At 38.9% G+C, this 24,183-nt stretch overlaps 1 protein-coding gene across 1 annotated transcript; it reads left to right on the forward strand.

Annotated features, from left to right (window-relative positions):
• Nucleotides 1–440: 440 nt before the first annotated feature.
• Nucleotides 441–23,841, forward strand: crtac1b (cartilage acidic protein 1b). Its single transcript, XM_032552390.1, has 15 exons — nt 441–723; nt 4,938–5,128; nt 6,991–7,187; nt 7,518–7,654; nt 11,187–11,343; nt 13,643–13,777; nt 13,864–14,006; nt 17,407–17,543; nt 19,532–19,614; nt 20,061–20,161; nt 20,270–20,438; nt 21,165–21,310; nt 21,552–21,594; nt 21,695–21,838; nt 22,076–23,841. Exons 2-15 carry the CDS (start codon nt 4,944–4,946, stop codon nt 22,189–22,191), a joined length of 1,893 nt encoding a protein of 630 aa, XP_032408281.1. The 5' UTR covers nt 441–723; nt 4,938–4,943; the 3' UTR covers nt 22,192–23,841.
• The last annotated feature ends 342 nt before the right edge of the window (nt 23,842–24,183 follow it).

The raw sequence follows: 24,183 nt of genomic DNA on the forward strand, positions 1-24,183 counted from the left end.
TTTGAGCAGTACACAGTTGATAGGTGTTGTTTGTACCACTGTCTGGAATCTTGAAACTCCTTATAATGATCTTATTTTTTTTTTCAGTTATGCACAACTTTACCATAAAGTAATTCTTTTATATAAAAAATCTTTTGAAAATAGGTGTGACAGTGTGAGATTTTGCCTGAGAATATTAAGAATCTTCACCTAGAAGTCGATATTTCGTGCTTGAGTTTATGAAAAGTTGTTCATCCAATGGAGTCTGTAGCTACATATCAAAATTATAGAACAAAGGTTGGTAGACATCCCAGGACATCTAAGAGCGTTTCGCCCATAAGCAGATGGAGCAGGATCTGAAGCATCCGAGTGAAGAGGCTGAACTCCGCATCTCGATCCCAGCTGCGCCCCGGCTCGATCTGTAATGAACACCTGAAGACACGCCCACCTCTCGCTTTTCCAGCTCCGTCATTGGCTGTGTCTTTACATATTCTGCAAGCTCTCAGGCTATTGGCCAAACTCTCACACCAACGATTTCATAAAGCAATTTTTCGTGGGAAGTTGTGTGAAAGTGTGTGTGTATGGGTGTGTATGTGTAGGAAAAAAACCTTTTCTGATGTCCGCGGTATCAACAGCTCCAATTAGCCAACCTTTATACGCCGGGTTTGCGTTTCTCCCCGTTGTCCTCTGGCTGTCAATCGCTGCAGGATTTGTTGGGAGTTTTCGGAGCGCCTCTCTGCATCTGTGAGTACCTGAGTTTCCCCTCCTTACTCCGGCTTCAGAAACAAGCAGCGCTCGGCTGGATTGTGCTGCAGCGAAAGAACCAAAAGAAAGAAAAAAAAAGTTGCTTTCAATTTGACCGTAACTTTTTTCTGCTTTCCCCCTCCTCCTCTCCTCAAAGCAAACAGTTAACCTTGATTAAGTCGCTTGCTAACAAAGTAAACATGTTTTAATTAACCACCTGCAGTATGGAGACGGATGAAGTGGCGCTGCACATCTTTAAAAGGCTGATGGAAAGAGAGTAAATTTGACAGAAGAGTAATGATTGCAGCAGTTGTATTTCAAGAAGAATATTTCCATGCTTACTTCTCCTGATTATTGTTATTCCTTGAATAAAGAAAAATATTTTTGACAAGAATTTGTAGGTAGAAGCTCAGATAGATAGCTAGATAGTAGATAGATGGACTTGTTTTATTATTATTATTATTTTTTAGAATTATCAGAATCAAGTTTGCAGGAGTGGTGTATTTTGTTAGTTTTGTTATACTTTGTGGTTATTTCTTATAAATCGAGATTTATTTGATATATGAACATATGAACCGGTAATTATATTTATATATACATATTATATATATAATATAATATATAATATGTGTTTGTAATGATGTAAAGGACTTTGAAATGCCTTGCTGCTGAAATGTGCTATACAAATAAAATTTGATTGATTGATTGATTGATATATATATATATATATAGATATATATATCTATATATATAGTGATTTATAAACTAAACAGTTTATAAATCACTATTTAGTGATTTATAAACAAATCACTAAATAGTTCATATTTGCTAAACTCATTTAATATCAAAATATTCTTTGCTAAAGTTTTCAAAAATATAATCTTAAAGTTGTGGGCCTTGTGTTTTTGTTTCAATGGGACGTTTAAGAAGTTTTATCCTCTTCCCACTGTGATAAATAATAGGCAAACTGAATATAAGTGCAATGTTACCCAAAATAAGAGCAAATCACTGGTTTTGATGTAGTGGGGTGTGGGTGTGAGTGTGTGTGTGTGTTCTGCAGTAAGGATTGTCCTTCGTAGGGTAAGAGCATCTGGAAGAGTGTGTTTGAAAGTGAAGATGTTGCTGGCTCTTTTGTCGCAGTGTTATCAGGATCAGAGCTGGGCAGGAACGCTCCAGAAAGCACATGCTGATGTTGCACGCTGTGGTAATGGCCTCTTACCGCTCGTATAAATAATCTAATGGAAAAACATCACTCGGCTTCAAACAGCATTGTTTTGTTTTTTTTTGTTGTTTTTTTCCCCAGCGCTTTTGTATGGTATTTGACTGGTTTGGAAAAAATGTGTTGCTTCCCATTATTATTGTTGACCCTGCAGATATCTCACCATAAAACCTCAACGCGTACATGAAATGCTTTGTGGATCCATCACAGCTTCACTTGAGTGGGATGTCTAGGTCTTTACTGCACTGAACGTTGGGCAAAGCGATTCTATGTCCTTGGCTGGATAATGTAATACCTCATGGCTTAATCAAATCAAAAAGGCCCCTGTGGTTCCAGCCAGCATTTTTTAAGTCTGAATTATAGAGGCTCTAACAGAGTTTTCGGGCAGATACTTAACTGTACCATGGGAATGAAGCCATTCAATCTTCTTGACTCAAACACGCACAGTCTCAAAAGTTCACCCATTCATTTGCTGGGTTCTCAGCAAAAAAAAAAACACCATTTACCTGATGCACTTGCATAAGAACAATGAAAGACTTTCACACCCTTACATGTAAGACAATGAAGCCACTCATAAAACTATCTCTCATGTTTGCTTTAAACACCAACGTCAAAGATTTTTGGCACCCTTATTCCAAATACTGGCTAGCATGTAGCTTCCAAACACCTAATAGATTAACAAAGATGATGTATTTTGGTTTTTGGACAGCAGCTACTTTTGGACCCTTCAAAATCTCCTTTGAATTTTTCTCTTTGGAAATTTGGTCTGCATGTTTACTCATTTACAGTAAGGTATTTGGCTGCAACACAGGCATCACACCTGTGATTGTGCCCTGTGTCGCGTCCAAAAGTTTAATTTTGTTCACACTGTGGCTCGCAACGTGTCCACACAGCCAGTAGGTGACACTGTTCAAAACTCTGGAAAATGACTTCCTGTCACATTTAGCTAAGGTCTGACATGAACTAGATCAAATGTGTTTGAAATCAAACATTGCTTCTGGAAGTCATGCTAACTTGATAGTCAAAAGATGCTCTGCAATTTACAATAGCCAACTTTCTGTAAGATTTGAATTAGGAATATTGACTTTTTACCTGTTATCAGATAAAGTTTGAAGCTAATATAATTAACAGCGTCAAAGGAAATATGTGGCAGAAAATCATGTAATCTCTTGTTCATTTTGGCCGTGGCTAAATTGATGTCTGCTTATTATCATGTCATGTGTCCTAATTCAGTAACTGCGTCTTTCTAAGGCCACAATTGATGACCAACTGTGTAACAGTGATGCGATGAAGGCTGTCCGAATTCAAAGGGAAGGTCTGGTGTATCCTTCGCAGTCCATCCCAACCTAAGATGTATTGAGGGCAGAAAGACAGATATTTGTTTTTCATACAAAAGCAGATGAAACAGGAGTTAAAGTGGGAGAGGAGCACAGTTTTAAATAAAGGTCTATTAAAATTTGGCAGTACGAAAGTTAAAAGCTTATAGTGGTTGTGCTTTTGTCACTTGCAAAGATATGTTTTCTAACAGCATTTTTGTAAAAAATAAAAATAAATAAATTAGTAATGCAAGATTTTGGGCTCGATTCTTTTCCAGGTGCTGCCATGTTAGGTGGAAGGATATACACTGAGGTAAAGGCTTGTTTAAATCTGAAGGCAAGACCATCCAGGCCAGGTCATTGGAAGGATGCAACTCCTTAATTTGGACACACCCACACAGATGTGTTAAGGACTGGACTTTGATTACACATAAACTTAAAGTAGCCTGAAGAATTCTATTGGGCGCTGTGGATCCATTTTGCACTAAAGATTTAACTGTAAAAAAGAAAAAAAACTCCTGGAGATTTTAACTGCAGGGTCAAATATGCCGCAGTACAATTCTTCTTTTTCACTTTTTTCAACAATCCTTTTTTTTTTTTTTTTTTTACTTCTCACAAGTCTTTACTCTTAGTAATTTATACGTTACCTCCTCTATTTCACATTGGCGTAAATTTCTCATCCTGCAAAACAGCTTCCTGAACTAACCAGCTCATTTGTCATTTCACCCTGCTCCAATAGGGAGAAACTGCTGTTAATTAACCCTTCCTGCTAACAGCCACTGTCTACATTCCTGCCAGATAACCAGTGTGCATTATCGCGGCACAGCTTGCCTGCAAATTAGCAGCGGTCCCCAGCTGTATTTCTGCAGGTGTCAGCTGAGGTGCCTCTTCGACTTACTGCAGAACATTACGCAAACAGCGCAATAGTTTTATCTCAAATTGAATTGTTGAAGGAGACGTTAAAGAGCCATACATCACTGGAACACTCAGAGCTGAGGGAAAGAATGTGCAGCAGTCGGGAAGCAGAGAAGGGAGCGACTCATCGCTGTCACAGAAGGAATGACGAGGGATGAGTTCATAAATCCATGAAAAGAGAAAATCAAATCTTCAGCTTGTAAACACCTTTTAGTGCTTGCGTGTGTGTGTAAATGAGGTGTGTGTAAAGTTTATTTTTTCTATGAGAAGGTCACCTTCCTTTTTTTTCTTTCACAGTAATTACGTTCCTTCTATATTTTTGCAAAATCCTATGCCTGAATGCTTTTACACACCAAACTCTTTTCAAGCCTTACCTTTCATCCCCACAAGTAAAAGATAAACACAAGTCTGAGTGAGCAGCACCTTATGCCTGGTGTATCAGGTCATATTGGTTTCCTCTTTGCTCACCAGAATATTCGATTCATGTATGGATTTTCTGTCCTGTCCACATGTGATGGGTTGTTCAGATCTAAGACCTGCAGAATGCGGCTGAATCAGAGATTGACTTTTAACAAAACTAAGTACTCACAGGTCACAATAACTTTTTAGACTTTATATTTCCAGCTAACAGAACAATTGTGTGAGCAGGTAAAAGGTGAGTAAGCTAGCTGTTTTTGATTATTCAAACATCACAGCCAATGGATGGACAAAATGAAGAGTCAATCCAGTTTTTGCAGGGGCAAATAGTGTGTTTTACTCTTCAGGCGAGGATGCTGGTGTGCCTGCTGTTCTTCCTGCTTGCCCACTCCTCGGCTCAGCGGTCGGAGCCCATGTTCTCTGCTGTAACCAAGACCGCTCTCCGTCCGGACTACGAAAACAACCCCAGTCAGCTTAACTACGGCATGGCTGTCACTGACGTGGATGGTGACGGAGACCTGGAGATATTTGTAGCTGGGTGAGAGGAGTGTTTCTCTTTTAATTCATTGGCTTCTTGACCTTGGTCCGACGTTTTAGGTGACCCACATATTCTTAAAAACAGCAACCACTTAGAGTGCTATCTAATTCTGAAGACTAAAACCGAAATCCATTGTCACTTTCCAAAGGTAAACCTTTAAAACAAAGGTGAAAAACTAGAAGAGGGGACAATAAGGTGCCCTGAAGCTCACTCAACTGATGAAAATGGATGTGATTGAATAGAATGCCACTGATGGGAATAGCTTTGCAAGCCTCTCGCTATCCAATGAAGCAGCAATGAGATTCTCAATGCTTAACAGAATATAGATAAGCCCAAATGAGGGTGCTTACTAAATGTAATTTAGCCAAAACAACCTATTCAGCAGGTATCCCAGGAAGAGGATCATCCCACAGCCTTCTAGAGGATGTAATTTCATTTGCCATTAGGAGAATCTTTGCTTGAATAGCTTCCATATAGTTTATATTGCACCTGTGTTGCTGACCTTCAGTAATCATAACAATGATCACTTTAGGCATTTTTAATCTCACACAAGGATGTCTGGAACCTAAATATATTTAATGTGACTCATGCTGGAAATGATAAAGCAAACTTCCCAGACTGTTATTTTTGAGGAGGTTATAAACTTCTAATGCTGTCAGGTTCTTAGTCGTTCATGAAATTGTTGTTTTATGATTTCATGATTTTCAGGTTGGTTTCTTTATTGTTGTCCAGGCTCTTTTTGAAGCTCAATTTGAAGGCAAGCCCTATTCTGAACAGCGGATGGGAACAAAATTTGCCTGGCTGGTTCATTACTTTTGTTTGTTGGCAAATTTGCTGTAACAAACCAATCCGACAGACAGAGATAAGTATTTATTTAAAAAATAATAATAATTTAGGTTCCAAAGAAGTATTCCAGAAGTTCAAAATACCAAAACTATGCTTATACTAAACTAACAAATTATTTTGAAGCTTAATGTCTCTCAGTTGGAAACATAATTATAACATTCAGTTTGATCAACAGGCTCTTTAATCTACAATCTCAAATTCTGGGAATGAACATTGGTCACTTTTTAAGGTATACAACCTGTGTGATTACAAAATAAAATACAGAATAAAACATTTGAGCAACAGATTTACCTATCTACTTCACAATTTACCATGGAACTGAATATGAGCTGATGCAACAATATGCCTTTCTTTTACTAGAGGAATTATGAACCCTGACTTCGTTAAAATTTAGCCATATGTTTTCTTAGGTAACATATTGTAAAACTTTTTATGAAATCCGACGTAAAGGTGTTACCTAGTTAAGTATCCACTTTTTTTAAATTTTTTACAAGTTTCCAATCTCATACACAAGAGGATTTGGGCCAATGGAATTATAAAAAAGAAATAAAAAAAATTCTGATCTTAATCTAAGGAAGAAAAAAAAAAATTCTGACATTTTCTAATAATTCTGACTTTAATACAGATGAGCACGTGGGAGCAACCTGCTTCATTTGAATTGTACGTTAGGAACACTAACTTTCTGGAAGAACATGTTGGATTAAAAGGATTTTTTTTATGTGGCCGAGAGGTCTCTGACGATGACCCAGGTACACATCTGCATTAAAATCAGAAAATTGATTTATTTTATTTTATTTTATTTATTTATTGTTATTTGACTGGGTACAGCATATTCCCTAATAAACAATACATGAATGAACAAATGACTAAAATCTAGTTTGACCAAATTCTGACTCAAATAATAAAAAAAGAAATCATGAAGCAAATAAGCCAGTAATTCAGTGAGCATGCTTTGAGTCCACATGATTAGCTCCGATTTATAAATAGAGAAACGCTTTGTTTCCACATGTTCACAGATACAATGGTCCAAACCTGGTGCTGAAGTACGATAAACAGAGAAAAGGGCTTGTCAACATCGCCGTAGACGACCCGAGCTCCCCGTTCTATGCGCTGAGGGACCGTCAAGGCAATGCCATAGGAGTGACAGCATGCGACATAGATGGAGATGGACGGGAGGAGATTTATGTCCTCAACACCAACAATGCCTTCTCTGGTACAGTACAATATTACAAAGGCACACAGTCTGCACACTGTATCCTAGGAGGAGAATCTGAAAGCAGTAACTGAACTTATCTCATCTGAGTCCTCATCAGATAACAGATAAGCTTTGTGTAGCGATAAATCATAGTGAGGGCTGCAGTGAGCACGCTGTTAACACTGCAGCGCCTCCCGTTGTCATTTTTCTGAAAACTCAATGTTCACATTTCTACCACAGCAACTCTACATTTCCTTTTCTATAACCTGGATTTGTCATTCTTCATAACCTCCTCTTTACCTCAGGTAAACTTAACATCTTTTTTTATCTCCTCACACCTCCATGAAGGTCGGGCGACCTACTCAGACAAACTGTTCAAGTTTCGCAACGGTCGCTTCGAGGACCTGCTGAACGACGATATAAACGAGCACCGGGACGTGGCCAACCCCATGGCCGGGCGCTCTGTGGCCTGCATAGACAGAAAGGTATTTCACCCCCTCTTCCCCCCCACGCATGCATGCAAACACACACACATGCATACAGACCAGAGTACAGTATGAAGTCTGCTTCCCCCCGCCCGCACACACCCACTCCGGCTAGTAGTGTCTTCTACGTACATGCACGGTTGCTTCTGTTTGTTTACCAGTGATAAGTCATGCCCTGCCTACACCGCCCTTCTCAGCATGTGCTCTGACAGTTCATTTGGGCGAATGGTGCGCTATTTTCTCTCCTCTGTCCATCGCACCAGTGTAATTACAGAAGCAAAGGCTCGTTTGTTTTACAGAACGCATCCTGCAAAGAGAGGAAGGGAGTGATGACTGCACGCTTCTGCTTCCTGCCTGTAGCTGCGCCCTCCTTCCTTTCATTTCTTTTGTTTTTATCCTTCTCTCACTAACATTTTTCCCCCTTCTCTGACTGACATGCTCTGTCTTTGTCTCTTATCTCGCACACAAACACACAGCTCTCCCTTCTAATAAGAGGATGGGATAAAGATAGTAATAGGCGAAAGAGGACAGCAGGGATTACAATAGTTTTTTCGTTTTTTTTTTACAGTCCCATCTCACTGAGCACTGATAGGAGTTGCAGGTGCCAAGTAGATTGGAAAGATATCTTCTTTAATAGCATAGTTCTTTTAGAAGAAGCCAAAGCCCTGATGCGCGCTCTTGCATGCCAGTTCGAGCAGATCCAAGCGTTCCTTTTTGCTGAGCGTGTTTTATTGGAACGTGTTCGGAGCAACTGCAGAGAGGAGCCAAAGTGTGCTGCGTTGTCAGCTGGGTGGTTAATGTGTTTGATCTTGTTTACCCATAAATAAAATGTTATCTTGTAGCAGACGAAGTGCATTTGTCATCGGGCCATCCCGTCTCTCCAGGTCTCCTTGAAGCTGACGTCCCATTATTATTCCTAAACGAACTGATGAGACTGACATATTGAGGCGTCTCACATAGAACTGATGGATCGGCCCACTTTGAGCAGGACCTGGAGAAAACAAGTGGACTTTACAAGCTCAAATAAGAGATTTATTTTTACAGTGATGGCGAATTTTGAGACGAATGATAAACAGTTTCTGTTGATAAAAAAAAAAAATAACATTGCGTGTGCTAAGTAAATTAATTTTTTTCTTTAAAGGCTTGGATTATTAACACATGCAGTTTTAGTGCGGGAATGCACGAGAAGCTATCGTGACTGCCAGTCTCAGTGACAAGGATTAGCCTAGGGTGAAGACTTATTGAAAAATCATTGACTTTTAACTTTATTAAGTAACAACCACTAGCCTTCAGGTTTTTCATTACACTTAACTTTTTTTGTTGTTTTCCTTCATGTATGTGTATTTCTGTGAAACTGCTCATCATATTGTGCACGGTAAAGTGGCATTTACATCAGCTCGAGTTGTTTACCTTACTCTCCACATAAGAATACAGTAGGGTGAGCAAAAATGGTCAGATGGCTTTTATTTGTGTGGTCTTGCATACGTGCGTGCATTTGTATTGATGGAAACACGTTAGGCCTGGTGGGAAAGCTCATTTAAATCGAGTGTATAGTCTATTAGTGTGGTTCCGTCTGTGAGTTTGTGTCTGCAGGGACTCTGACTGATAATGGAGTGTGAAATTAATCTCCAAAGGGAGGCAGAGCAAGAAGTGCCAGGCTGAGTAAGAGGGGACAAGGGGTAAAAAGCAGGGTGAATGGAGATAAAGGGAGAACAGAGAATGTTTGATGAGGAAAAAGGTGCTTAATAGGTACAGGAAATAAGAAAAGTAATGGAAATGGAGAAAAGTTATTTTTCTCTTTTTAGTTTAAATCAACAAACATCTCACTTATTTCACCCTGTTTTAGTTAAAGTCTCTGCATTGTCGGTCCAAACTGATGAAAATGGTTCTCATTGTCACTGTTGCATGTTGAGAATCACTTCATTTTGTTCTCCACCCCTTGTTGTCAAAACCCCCATGGCGAACCTTTAGCACCCCTCTGCATGCAAAACTGTTGTATGATTGGTCAGAATTTCATGGGAGTGTTTGTGTACGTGGAAAACAACCCCAAATTACTCTTCTTCCAGAAGCCAGTTTTTCAGCCAGTGAGCAGCATGGATCGTTTTGAGGATCAATTGTCCCAACAGGAAGTACAACTGTTGGACTAAAACATTAAAACCTACTCAGTTCTGCTCTGCTGCAGCGACAAATGTCCCACCGATGCTTTGTTTTTTTTTTCTTTCTGATAACATGGAAAATAAAATGTGATTTTGCAACTCGTCAGTCATTATTTCCTCCTCCTCCCAACTTATGAACTTGTAAGAATTGTTCCTTTGCCATGTTCGCTGGGTTTGCTATACTTTTGTAAACCACACTCATGTCAAAAGACCATGAGGTAAACTGATTCGGGAGGGTTTTCACAGGAACTCGACTCTTGTGGTCCTTTAAGGTGCGTGGGAAAATGAACGTCCCAAAAACACCTGACCATAGTTCGGCTACGGTCTGACTATGCCCGGCCATTTAGCTTTTTGTCTGCAGTTAATGTAGCACCAAATCCTCAGATAGCTGCTGGTCTGCCTCACAGAAAGTGAGTCTCCATTTTACCTTAAGATATTCTTGCAACCAAAAGTAAAGCTGCAGGTCAAGGGAAAAGTTGTTGGGGATCCAGTAACACAATGAGCAATCAAATATTGAACATAAACTTTCAGAGATTTACATGTAAGAATAATTTAACATTTTTTTCTGCATTCTGCAGGAGACCAAAAAAGCAAAGCTAAAAGTTTCTTTTTTGTCTTCTTCGTCAGAACTGTTACCGCAGCATTTTAGACCAGCTAAATGCTTTTCCTGGCAATAAAACATTACAATAGTCAAGCATAGAAGTTAATTATGCATTTTGTAGCTTTTATTAATCACTCTTGCCAACAGGGAATATTTTTCAATTTGTTCTCATTTACTGCAATATTGTGAAAAAAAGAGCAAAATATGCTTTAGAGAAGAGCTAAGTTGTGCCATATAGAGCCAATTCCATACAGATTTAGATTACATTATCCAACAAAATAAACATATGTGCCCTCAAATCAATGGAAAACATCACAGAGGCATGGTTTGTTTAAAAGTCACAACATTCAGATGAGAAAAGGTTTTGAGCCCCAGGTCTGTTTCTGGTCTGAACTCTGAGCCATTTTTTTTTACTCTTACTGACCTTTTGCACTATAAACTGGATTTTGCAACAATTATTGCTGCAATGTCAAATCAAAGAAGCAAAACAGAGAAACAAGAGATAGGAAAGGTTGCCTTTGCTAATAAACATGTTAAAATAGAAATGTCATTTCCATGCTTGACCTTTTGATCTTCAACCACTTAGCCTTCCAGAGTAATTTTATTTAATCAGAAGTATCTGGTTCATATGTTAGAGTTGAGTGGTGGCAATAAATGTTATCTCTGAAACTCCCAGAAAGGTCAAATGACCGAGCTGTTTTCTCACATGTTTGAGTTTGTGCTATAAAATGTCAACAGATGTAATTTAATAAAAACTACACATGTTTTTCTGCAGGGTACCGGCCGCTATGCTATCTATATCGCCAACTATGCCAGCGGAAGCGTGGGACCTCACGCTCTTATAGAGATGGACGAGGCAGCCAGTGACCTCTCTGAGGGAGTCGTTGCCCTTTCCAATGTTGCAGAGCAAGCTGGAGTTAACAAACTAATTGGTGAGTGTCAAGCGCTTATGGAGACTGAAATAGGTCTTGATGATTTGTTACAGCTACCTGCCCTTAAAGTGTTATTAATGCTGACATCTGCCGTAAAGAATCTGCCTTTTGTTGCCATAGATTCTACAACAAAAAAGTCCATAAGGGTAGATTGTTTGGCGTCAAATATGAGCAATAGAGCTAGGTTTTCCAGAGAAGGAGAAAAGCAAGAAGAGAGTAAATGAGAACATCTTTTATTATGTTTTCACAAAGACGTTAGAACCTTCACTGGAAGGCAAGAAATTATACCAAATCAGCTGCCCATTAATTAATAGTGCCTATCACTAATAACATTCTCAATGTATTTATAGGTATAACTTGAAGAAAATACCCTTCAAGTTATGCAGACGTGTGATGTTTTTCCTAATTTTGGAAATGGTCACATGGAAATAGTTAAGTGCCTAAATCTTCTCATATTAGAAATGATAAAAACTGGTATTCAGACAATCTTTTCACTATGCAAACTTAATGTTAGAGAAATAGCAAAAAGTGGCATCTTGGATTCACCAGGTCTTCCAGCTCAATGTCAACCAAATGATCAGAAGATAAGTCTTTAGAAAATAACTTTTTATGTCCATACGATCACTAAGTGTGGAATTTGCCAAACCTCACTGGAACCTGAACCATGTGCTTCGATCAGATGAAATTAAAATTGAGTGTTTTAGCAGCAAATACTTCATGTAGGTCTGGCATGAAACACAGGATGAATATTTGGAAAAGTACTATTTGTCCACTGTTAATGGAGGATAATGTGTGATGGAGTGTGCTGGTGTCTCTTCCAAGGGCCATCAGCACCTTGTCTGAGCTTATGGCATTCTGAAGCCTTTGAAATATAAAAACAATTTTAAATACAAATATGGTGGTCTGTGCCAGAAAACTGAAAATGTGTTGTCCCTGCATCTTTCAGCAGCATGTTGATCTAAAACATGTGGCCAATTGGCTCCAATGGTTTACCAGACACAACATGCTGAGAAGGCCTGAATAGTTCAAAGAGCTAAATCCAATTTATATCCAGTGAAATTTCTTAGCATAGGCTTTGTGTTCTTTTGATTTTAGTCTTTTGAAGTATTTTATTTTAGTTACAAATCTGTGGTTTTATGAATACTTTTTCTTTAATAGATATTTTGTTTGCCTGAATTTATTTAGGCATTTTCTTCAAAACCGATCAAATGAGTTTAAAACTTTTGCCAGTCGTCTGTTCTTTCATTTTAGAGCTCTAAAGCCAGAATTCCCTCATCTCAGTGACTCAATTCAAGCTTGCTATACAGCCAATGATGTATAGAAAAGTGGAGCAGTAAATGCCAGAAAGGCCCAACCTAACTATGATTTGTTTCCTCATAACCAAGAGTGAGATCACCTGTTAATGAAACTTTATTGTAACCATTGAAAAGTCCTTGATGTTGATGTTCCACGGAGTTTCGAAAATGGGCAATGACTTTGTGTTTGAGAGCGACAGAATGAAGCTTTATCATCTCTGGATCTTTTTTTTTTTTCTTTTTTCACGTGAAGGACATCATCTGATCCACCCAGGGGGCCAGAGCGAGCTGGTTCACAGTTACTGTGAGTGATGTTAGCTGGACGGCTTTGTCATCAGGCTGCCGTTAATCAGAGCAGACGGACAGCCTGTGAAGTTGTATATCTGATGGTTACATATCTTTGGAGAGGCGTTTTGTGGTTTATTGCTGTTGGGGGCAAGTGATATTTGTCCGGGCTGATGAAGCGGGCCAGTAAATCAGGTTCAGGGTCTGACTCACAGCACTGACTCTGCACGGAGAAAGGGCAATCAAAGCCCCGTCAGCTATATAATTAAACTCTGCTGGTCTGAGATTAAACTCTGTAGCAATATGCTTTACTTTATAGGAAGTCATTGGGAAATCATGGGGTGATATTTGCTGTGATTTTGTTTTTTATCTTGGTGATTAAATTACTGCTAGTCTTTGGTTAATGCAAAACATCTCAGTATGTGTTGTATCACTGGTCCGCTGTATTTGTTTGCACTTGTACTTCCTTGTAGTTATTTACCTGTGTTTGTAGCCATCAAAATTAGAGTCTGTGTCAGCAAAAAAAGCCCTACACTGTTCAAAGCAAATGGACCGAAAAGACACTAATGATCTCTTATAATTCCCTTCTGCTCATGTTGTTTAGTACAGTATTTCACCTTTCCAGTTTCATTTTTTTTTTTTAAACTTCTTCTCTGTTTAACTAGCTGCCTTATTTTATCTTACTGAGGGACCTTCTCTCATTGTATCCATCTGCAAAGGGGGAAGAGGTGTGGTGGTGGGGCCAATTGTTAGTCAAACTCTATCTGATATCTTCTGTGACAATGAGTACGGGTCCAACTTCCTGTTCAGAAACAACGGCGATGGAACTTTTACTGATGTTGCGCAGCAGGCTGGTAAGGGACATGCAGTGTAAGTTTGAAGAAAACTAAACACATCTAGGCTTCAAAGTATGAAATAACCGTTCGGTATATACTTCTAGGAGTGGAGGACCCCATGCAGCATGGCAGAGGGGTGGCACTGGCAGATTTTAACCGTGACGGCAGGACTGACATTGTGTACGGGAACTGGAATGGACCTCACCGCCTATACATACAGCTAAACAACCGCAAGCAGAAATTTAAGGTAAGGACCTGAAATGATGTCTTTCATTCAATGGAAAAAAAAAAATCCTGTATGTGGTTCCACAAAACAAACAAAATTGTAATGGCTTATCCAAACGTTCTACGTACATGCACATAATTTAGAAAATACAAGAAGATGAAGTTTCTTTTAAAAAGTCCTCTTACTTTCTAAACTAAAAACATCTGAAAGTTTTGTTTCTCACACAGAACATGGCTTATTAACAATAAATATAAAACTGTATGCTGGTACCGTTAGGAGAACCTGACCAATGAAGAACTGAATAGCACCTTAAGCCAATAATAAATTTGGCAAAGTTTTTTAAAAAAAAACTATCGTCAGCTTTGTAATTGTTTAATTATGGAGTAACTTTATGGAGTATGGGGACTTCATTGACAGAAATAGTACCAATTTAAAACTCACTAGCAGCTCTGTGCATAATCCAGACTAACCAGTTTTCTTTGAGCATGATAAAATCTTGATCAGTGATTCCCACATTGAAAAAACACATTTCACATACTGAAGTACATCTCAGGTTATTGGTCTCCATTTGTTCTCCTCTGATCAAAATCAATGTCTAATGAGAAACCAGGATAAAATCTGCAAATCTAAACTGTTATCACAGTGAATGTGTTCTTGTCAGTGCTAACAATTGGCTAACGCATTAGCACCTCTGATGGGGCTTCAGTTTGGGTTCAAGTGGTAGTTAAAGGCCCCTGTGGTTTACTCCATTAACGACCAGCATTATACATGTGTCATTTGGGGTCTTTATGTTACTCTGCTACAGACACAGAGGAATGAACTGTGCTGTGTGTGAATCTGCAGACCCTTCATGCTCTGTGATCTACCTCTCACTGTCTGCCCCCACATCCTTTATACAGGAGATAAACGTCACAGGAGTCATTTTTATATGGGTCAAGTAAGGGGTTAATGTGTGATACTTAGCCCCAAGACTATTCAATCATACCAACACACACGTCTCAACTCTTCCACACTCTTACGGATAAGACAAACAAAATTAGGGTGTAGTGTTTTCCTGTATGACAACAAGTTAAATCTCAAGCCAACAACATATTCAGGCACCAGAAAAGCTGACACTTTTCCATATTATCCAATACTGACCTTTGGCTTGCATAATGAAGCTGTTGTATCACTTCAATAAACCAACACTTAAATCGGGCTGAGCCAGCAGCTTGTCTTGGTAATGGAAAGTGCAGATTAGGCCTTTTTATGTTTAATTAAAATCTGTTAGATAGGTTACTCTTTATAGTGGGTTGGAAACCTGAATTTATACACACACACATATCCAATACACAAAATCAGTTCATATATTTGGAAGATGGCCTTAGCAGAAGTCATACAATTTTTCTCGTTTATTGCAAATGCACTTAAGGTGGGATCCTGTTGTTGCAAATAAGATATTTTGATTAAAAACAAAGCTTTTTGTGAGGAGATTTGCCGGGAATTTGACATATTACATATAATTGTGACTAATTGTCATTTATTTTATGACAACTTTTTCCTCAATCACAGCACAGCAAAACAAAAGTACTTTGCCTTAGAAGCATTCCTATCACATTTTTTCACATTTTGTCATTGGGAAACATCAGTGTATTTTGTTGGGGTATTTATCTGACAGACAACAAAAATGTGTGCATAATTGTGAAAAGTGTCAAGAAAATAGTGCATAGTACAAGTTTTTTTTTTTCCAAGTAAAAATCTGAAAAGTGTGATGTCCATTTGTATTCAGATCCTGATTTAACAGTTTTCAGAAACAGAAAGTTTATCAGTTCTTTTCCATAGTTAGGTCATCATCAGTCAGACAGGATGGAGAACATCTGTAATCAGAAAAATCTTACCACAAATAGATAAAACAGGCTAAGGTTTGCTTATAGCTTCCTCCATCATCCTATCTGCTCCTACCACTTCCCACATTCCCTTTACAGAAAAGCATCCCCACAGCACGATGCTGCCACCACCATGTTTCACACAGGGTATGGTTTGTAGACCAATACTGTTTTGCATGTAGGCAAAAGTGTTTATATTTAATATCAAATTTCACTCTCATCTGACAAAATGCTGAGAGTGAAATGATCTGCCACAGGCCTCTTGGCAGATTCCTCTTTTTTGATGGCAATTAATTGCAGTGGATTTTATCTAAAAGTAAAATAATAAATAATTAAGTAAATTAAAATGTGTACTAATTTCAATACGTACACTTGCTCCATGTCGTGATGGATCCAATTTTCAACTAAAAATGTTAATGTTATGTTTATTTGCTCAGATTTTTGTCTCTGCACTTAAGTAAGTGACACAGTAAATGTAGCTGTTTCCTCAGCGCCTCAGACAGCCATCCCCTCTCCTTCACCTGAGCAGGAGAAGGTCAATGTGGGCGGCCCCTACCTCTGCAGCTTTATGAGCCTTATAATTAAAACAGGGAGTAAATACTGGGAGGAGTGAAGGGCCGCTCTATAACTCTTTCAAGACTTATCACCAGCTCACTGAAGCGAGGACATATCTGTTACTTCCTCATGCAAAAACTTAGCTATTGCAGAAACTTTTTTTAGGAAGTGGAGTAGAGGGGAGGCGTCTAACCTGTTTGCCCCAACTATACTTTTTCCAACTATATTTTCCCATTAATGCGGTGGTATGGGGAGACGCATAACTGAGGGAGCCATGGGCTAAAAATGGCAAAAGAATTGCAGACACATCAGGTACCCCTTAACCTAAACGGAATGCATCTAAAAACAGAGGTAAAAAGAAAAATAAGACCATATGTGATAAAGTGGTCTATGAAGTGGCTTATAGATAAGACAGTATGTGAATATGACTCAACATGCAAGAGAAACCAGATTAGCAGAATATAACACAGCGGCAACTCCAAACAGAACCGAAACAACACACAGAAAAGTCAACAAAATGTCTTTAGCTGTACTTCGTGTCCTAACTGGTCAGAAAATGGAATGAGATATCTGGAAATGTCAACTGGAAAAATCTGGAATTTTGAAACCCTGTAAAAGTATGACAGTGTTTTACAGCAAGACACAGTCATACCTCTGTTGCATTTAAGCTGCCATTTCTATTTACTGACAAACACTCAGCTCTGTCAAGGTGCCATTTCCTCATATCAACAATATATTTGTGTTTTTATTTTGTGCTCTGCTCTTTAAAGCAATAATACGTCACTGACAGTGATCATTTATGCAAAAAATACACATGTTGCATCCCAGATAAAACAATTTTTTTCAGAGTGAATATACATTTGGAGAGAATTATTCAAACTCTAATTAAGAGCTTACATGTGAACAATATTAAATGAATACAAATGATCAGAAGATGAATGAATACACCTATTCAATAGAAAAATGTCACTTGTTTTCTCTTCTATTCCCCTTTTCCTCAGGACATAGCTTCCCAGAAGTTTTCCATGCCATCTCCAGTGCGGACAGTTATTGCTGCTGACTTTGATAATGACAATGAGTTGGAGGTGTTCTTCAATAACATCGCCTATAGGGGACCCTCAGCCAACAGACTCTTTAGGTACTGACAGTGAATGAAATCCTAACACTCTTAGGTGTTCACACTGCAAATAGAGATTTATGACCTTATGTTTAAAGAGCACTTTGATGAGGAGGTTAATAAAATGCTTTTGTGTCTTGATTTAATATTCTAATGCTATGCTTGATAGCTGCAGGGAATTTAAATTTCCAGGAAAAGGATAGTTATCTAGTCTGGCGTCCCGCCTCTTCCTTCTTCTTCACACATGAATGATTCTTTCATTAAGACAGTTTTAAGATCTTTCTTTGTTCATGGTTTGGTTTCCTCTCTAGATAATATTAATTAACTCAGTGTTCAAAATGTGCAAAATGTGTGATTGGTTGACTGATAGTAAAATGAACCCTTTCCTCTCTGAGTAAAATCTGATTTGGCAAAGTTGTTTGAAGAGGATTCAAATTTCAGTTCACGCAGAATATCAGTAATCAGCCTATTCACCAGAGATCTCCTGGATCAGAATATTTCTCCACGCCAGGTCACCCAAGAAAAATCTATCTCTCTGGTCTGAAAGAGGTCACTACTTCACAGCCAGTGGCTCAGCCATTGTCTTCTGTGGAGATGAACAAGCTTATTTTCTCTGCTCTTTGGCACAGAAAAAAAAACATGCTTGAACAAGCTAATTAATCCAGTACAACAAATCAATACTGAGCTGATGTTAGTGCTATAACAGCTAAAATCACCACATTAGTGGCTCTAAGATATTGAATCATTATAAATGTGGAACTCTACCACTTTCATGCATGGTGGTCAGCATGGTAGGCAGCTACTCAGCCATTTGTTCTGGATGTGTGTGGTTGTTGATGGTATCCTTGCATACAGCACACTTTACTAGTTTGTAGTGTGTCACTGTTCATAACCACCAATGTAAGTTGACAGAAAACTTCAAACGCAGAAAAACAGAATACCTCAGGAATAACTTGCAGGGACATTTGCTTTCAAAGGCGGTAATTTGACTCAATTTATATAGCACCTTTCTAGTATTACTGGCCACTTAAGCCACTTTACACTACAGATACATTCACCAATTTGCAGACATTTATGCACAGATCGGTGAGCACCTTGGGCACATGACAGGAGGAAACTGGAATTGAACCGTCAGCTTTCCAATTGCAAGACAACTACTCCACCACTGAGCCACAGTCCCCCCAAAACCATAGACTAAAATTATTTAACATTTTCAAGTATTGGTTTTACACTGAAAACAAATTGCACTGTCCAATAAAGTGAACATTGTGCAATATTGGCTATGTAGTGCTGTGAGAAAGTACTTGCCTCTTCTGCTTTTTATGTTTCGTCACACTTAGATGTTTCAGATCATCAAACAAATTATATATTGGACAAAGATAAACTGAGGAAATAAAAAAAGTAGTTTTCTACTGATGATTTTATTCATTCAGAGGACAAGATATCCAAAGCAACCTGTGACTAATTGAAAAAGTAATTGCCCCTCTTGTTAAGTCTTTAATAACAGGGAATTAATCTACAATGCTTAGATAGCTGAGTTCAAGTTCACAAGACAAATCCCAAATATTTTGGGATTAAAACTGAAACAGTTTGTTAAGAAAGGTCAAATATATAAACATGACTCCTTATTTCAAGGCAACATCTTTTGACGTAATTACTTTACATTGTGTTGTCTGGTCCTAGTTGCTATTATGATCTATCCTCAGCTCTGTGTTTGTATTATAAAGTTTTATAATATTCTTTATGATTTTATACAACCAAAAGACCAGCTTGGGAAAGGTATAACTTATTAGCATAGCCTATAAATGCTGTGCTGCAGAGTTCAGTATTTTTTTTATTACTTAATATTTCTTCTGGAACAAATAAACTAAAGTTGAATAAACATCTCTCTTCAGTATGCCATTAAATAAGACAGTGAATGTAGCAAATTAATTTTTAGGTTTTCTGTGTTTTAATGGTAATGCTTTGATGATGTGCAGAAATGTGAAGGTAATGTTGTGCCTTTGTAGGGTGAGCAGGAGAGAACATGCGGACCCCCAGATAGAAGAGTTGAATATTGGGGAGGCCGCAGAGCCTGATGGACGAGGAACTGGTAATCTTGTCAAAACAGTCAAAAACTTTTATTTGCACAACCCTGTTATTATCTGTAGACCTGCCTATCAAGTCTAATAAAACGGAAAATTAAATCCACTTAAGAAATTTTTGTTGAAGTTGTGAAAGGGGAAAATATATACACATTTTGTTGTTACATTAACTGTAAGTGACCATGTAAATGTTCATTAACACATCAAGAAAATCTGAAAGTCTCATATGGTAGTACTACATCCCACCACTAGATGTCACTAATGGTCCACTTCTGAAAATGTGTTACCTTTCCTATCTTTTTCACATTGTCATCGCCGTTTTTTCATATTGTCATCGCCGTTTTTTCACATTGTCATCGCCGTTATTCTTCAGTTATGTACATATATTCGTTGTTGAGGATAGTGATTGTTGTAAAACCTGCTTCCTGAAGTGTTTATTGTGATGGGCCTCCAGGAGCCATAGCCACAGATATTGATGGTGACGGCCGTCTGGAACTGTTGGTGTCTCATGGCGAAAGCGCAGCACAGCCGCTCTCTGTCTACAGAGTCAATCAGGTGAGTGTGCTGGTCTTAAATAGCATTTTATATTCTGTAGGCTGGTCAAGCATAAGTCATCCTTCCCTGACCCATCTCTTCCTCCTCTTCTTCCTCCTCATGTGTCAGGGCCTCACTAACTCATGGCTCCGAGTGATTCCCCGAACCAAGTTTGGAGCTTTTGCCCGAGGAGCTAAAGTGGTTGTCTACACAAAGAAAAGTGGCCCACACACACGGATTATTGATGGGGGCTCGGGGTATCTGTGTGAGATGGAACCTGTCGCTCACTTTGGCCTTGGTAAGATCACATTTAAAGAACCAGGCAGCCTTTCAGCCGGCTAAATCTGCTCCTCTGTGAGGCTGCAACTAGTCAATTTTGCATTATATTAACAGGCCTTTTTTATTTGACATGTTCTAAAATAACATACTTCATTTTCTAAATTATTGCAAGATTAGATACTAACAGTGGGAAAGAAGAAAAAAGTATGGAAAGCATTTTTTTTATCCTTTGAGCTCTCTGGTCTCTCAGTTCTGCATCAGGGCTTGCAAAGAAAAGGTCGGCTCCTGTGACCTTCACATTTTACACTCTGTAGCAGCAAACCTTGCAAAATGTTGTAACTTTAGAAAGGACCTCCAGACTTCAGGGAGTTATACGTGATACACCCTGCAGCACTGTGAGAGGGTGTCATCTTGGTTCAGAACAGGTGAAATAGTCTCTGGCTCCCTGGCAGTGCACCTGTCTGGCAGGGTTACTGAAGATCTGTTTACATTAAAAATGCCACTTTAATTAAGATCCACAAAGGCTCCCAGGAGATGGGCTTTCTCTGTGCCTGATTAAAACAGTTAATGATGAGAAGAGAGTGCAACTAAGTCTCCTAAAAGGAGACAAAGATGGAAGAGTCATGACTGTCAACACAGTAAATTGTTACTGGAGTTGCTCTATTTTCTCTGAGCTCATATAACCTCTTTCTGGGTGTGCATGTGTGTGCATCATATCTACCGGAAATCATTTTTACTTAAACAGGCAGGGATGTGGCCACAAATGTTGAAGTGTACTGGCCAGATGGACGCTCAATAGCCCGTCCTCTGGAGCCTTCAGAGATCAACTCAGTGCTGGAGATCCCCTACCCAAAAGATGAGGAGGAAGTGACTCCTACTGTGGAAATCGAGGTACAGAACACAACATTAACCCCACAATATTACACTGCTACTTGGTTAAAACCGATTAGTTTTTTTGCCAGTACTGTTTTTGCTGAAGGAAATGCTGCCCAATTTAAGTTGGCTCTCTGTTGTTTTTAAGTCGCCGGTAGAATCTGAAGATGCAGTACAGAGAATGCAATGATATTTACTGGGAACTGGGAATTAATGGACTGTAAAGATTTTTTTGCTTCACATCAATTGTGTTTTACAGTGCGGTCATGGATTTGCTCTAAATGAGTTTGGCCGTTGCACAGGTAAGCGGACCTCATTTATTTTCCCTTCATGATCTCCGTCTCCTTGTATGAGTCTCCTTCAGTCAAGTGTCTTTGCCTTCCTCGCCTTCCTCATCCTTAGATAAAGATGAATGCACCCAGCTCCCCTCTATGTGCCCCTCTGACCGTCCCATCTGCACTAATACCTACGGCAGCTATAAATGCCGTGCCAAGAAGAGATGCAACCAGGGCTTTGAGCCCAATGACGATGGGTCTGCCTGTGTGGGTGAGTTGTCCTGACAAAAGTAAATCGCTGGATTGCCCAAGATCAGGAGAACAAAGGAAGCACCATGAGAAAAGGAGAGGCTTTAAGGGCTTTAATTACATTGGTTTTGGGTGAAGGCTTAGCCTTGCTAACATTTCTCTGACCATTTCCCCTTTCTACACTTGTTATCTTGCATCAGTCTAAATGAGTTGTTGCCTGACAGTTTTTCCGCCCTCTGTTTCTCGTTTTGCTTTGCAGCCCAGGTGGCTTACTTTGGAAGGACGCACTCTTCAGGGGAATGCAATGCTTTCCATATGCTTACTCTCACTCTGCTACCCGTCATCTCTACTCATCTGCAGATAGGACTGCTGTAGCTTTACTCTTTTCTCCTCCGCTTTACCGCTGAGCGGAGATGTACAGAAACTGTGTGCAAACTTTTCTCTGAGAAATATCCTCCTACTTCTTCACTATGAAGCTCTGGTGTCTTTTCTTCATCGGTTACTGTATATACCTGGTTGTCACCGCTGCTGTATTTTGCCCTGTGGCTCCTGGCCTCCTCTGGGAGCTTTGCCGTGAGCTACAGAGATCAGAACTGTCACCTGTGGACCCCTTATTTTATTGCCTGGCATTCAAAGTGTGACCTGAACTGAAGCCAAGTCAATAAGGGAAGCTTTAGTATACTCCCCGCACATTCAGAGATGAATCCACCGAGCATGTTTATTGGAGACATCCCACCTGTATCTCTGCCATACCACAATGTGTATTAATCATTACAGATCTTTCTCACCTTGATTATATGTTTACTGAAAAGCGTGTGAATACAAAGCTTTAGGTTGCGTGTATGTTTTCGTCTGTGTGGGCGACGTGTGTGTGCCTGATTGTGCGTGGTCCAATGAAGTGTTCAGGTACAGAAACATATGCTGGACCATCTGTCGCAAATGGCAGGACACATTTCTTTTTATTTATTTATATTTTTTAGGAATAAATTATGAAATAAAATGGAGCAGAAAATGGATGCAAGGCTGTGTGTGTGTGGAGAAACGCATACAGAGTGTGAGACTACATCTGATGATTTGAATGAAACAAACACTGAAATGAAATCATGGGAAGGTGTCAGGAAGACTTACAACACTTTACAATGTTGGGTTGTTTTTCACACTAGCATCAAAATGTTGATCAATTCACAGTAAGATCTGCCTTTGCAATTTCAAGTGTACAAATCTAAATTTGTGTATACACTTTGTGTACTACCATTTATCTTTGCACATTCCAAATGTATATAGTTTAATATTGCATTGTTCATCTTTGCTTTTGTGACCCTGAGCCATATGCCTGAGGAAAACCGTCTAGATTTGCCCCTGAGGTTTTGTGGCAGTGTAGGTAATTTTTCAACAATCAAACCTTTAAAGTTGAGAGCAAGTCATAAAACAAGTAGAACTCTTTATTGTTCTGGTAATATGTATGCTTCAATATGTTTTTACATTGCTATGTCCTGAGAAGTTAAAAAAAATACTGTACTGTGGCCAAAAATAGAAATAATGAAGATACTAACAAGATCTTGATGGACAGCTTGACTGTTTCTTGCTTTTCTGCAGGGAAGTGTCAACTCATGAGTGCACTTTAGGTTCAAAAAGTATTTCTAACAGAAATGTGAACCCTCTGTCATTTTGAAGATACTTTTTAGAATATTTCTTTATGCTGTTGGACTTACCAAAGTTCTTCTCTGTCAAGATGATTTCAGATGTACTGAGTAATCCGGAAGTTAATTTTTACGGAGCTCTGTACATGAATAAAAATGGATTTATTGTGTGTTTCTGTCAGGAGACTATGAATTGCTCACAGGTGGTGTTTTATTCCACCAGCTTTTTATCATCTATAGAGAGAGATGCACCAAAATATTTAGCAGCACCCACTGTAATGTAAGTCCTGAATGTTTCATAGTATCAGTTTATCAGCAACATTTTTTTTTTCCTGAAAAATAAAATGGCAGCAGTCCATGAAAAAGACAAACTAAAAGTCACTTACTCCGGCTCTTTGTTCAGTCCATTTTCACATTGGTGGTTTGCTTTCTGCGGTCGCCAAAGAGTCTGTGGATAGTTTATGAAGGTTCAGAAGACCATGTCCACTTAAGTCAAATATTTTAATATGTTTTCACTGAAATATTTGTTGGACAGTTGACCAGAGGCTGCTGCTAAGGTGAAACTTTAGAGTCAGGAAGAAAGGAAATTTTTTTTCTCTTTTTTTTTCCCCATGGACGGACTCGGTTTCATGACCGAGAAATGAAATGTAATCTTCCATTTTGCAGGATGGGTCAGCTAAATGCGTTGGAAGGACACAGCTGAACGTGTTCCAACATTACTGCAGGG

The sequence above is a fragment of the Xiphophorus hellerii genome, chromosome 22 (assembly GCF_003331165.1).
Source record: "Xiphophorus hellerii strain 12219 chromosome 22, Xiphophorus_hellerii-4.1, whole genome shotgun sequence".
NCBI lineage: Eukaryota > Metazoa > Chordata > Actinopteri > Cyprinodontiformes > Poeciliidae > Xiphophorus > Xiphophorus hellerii.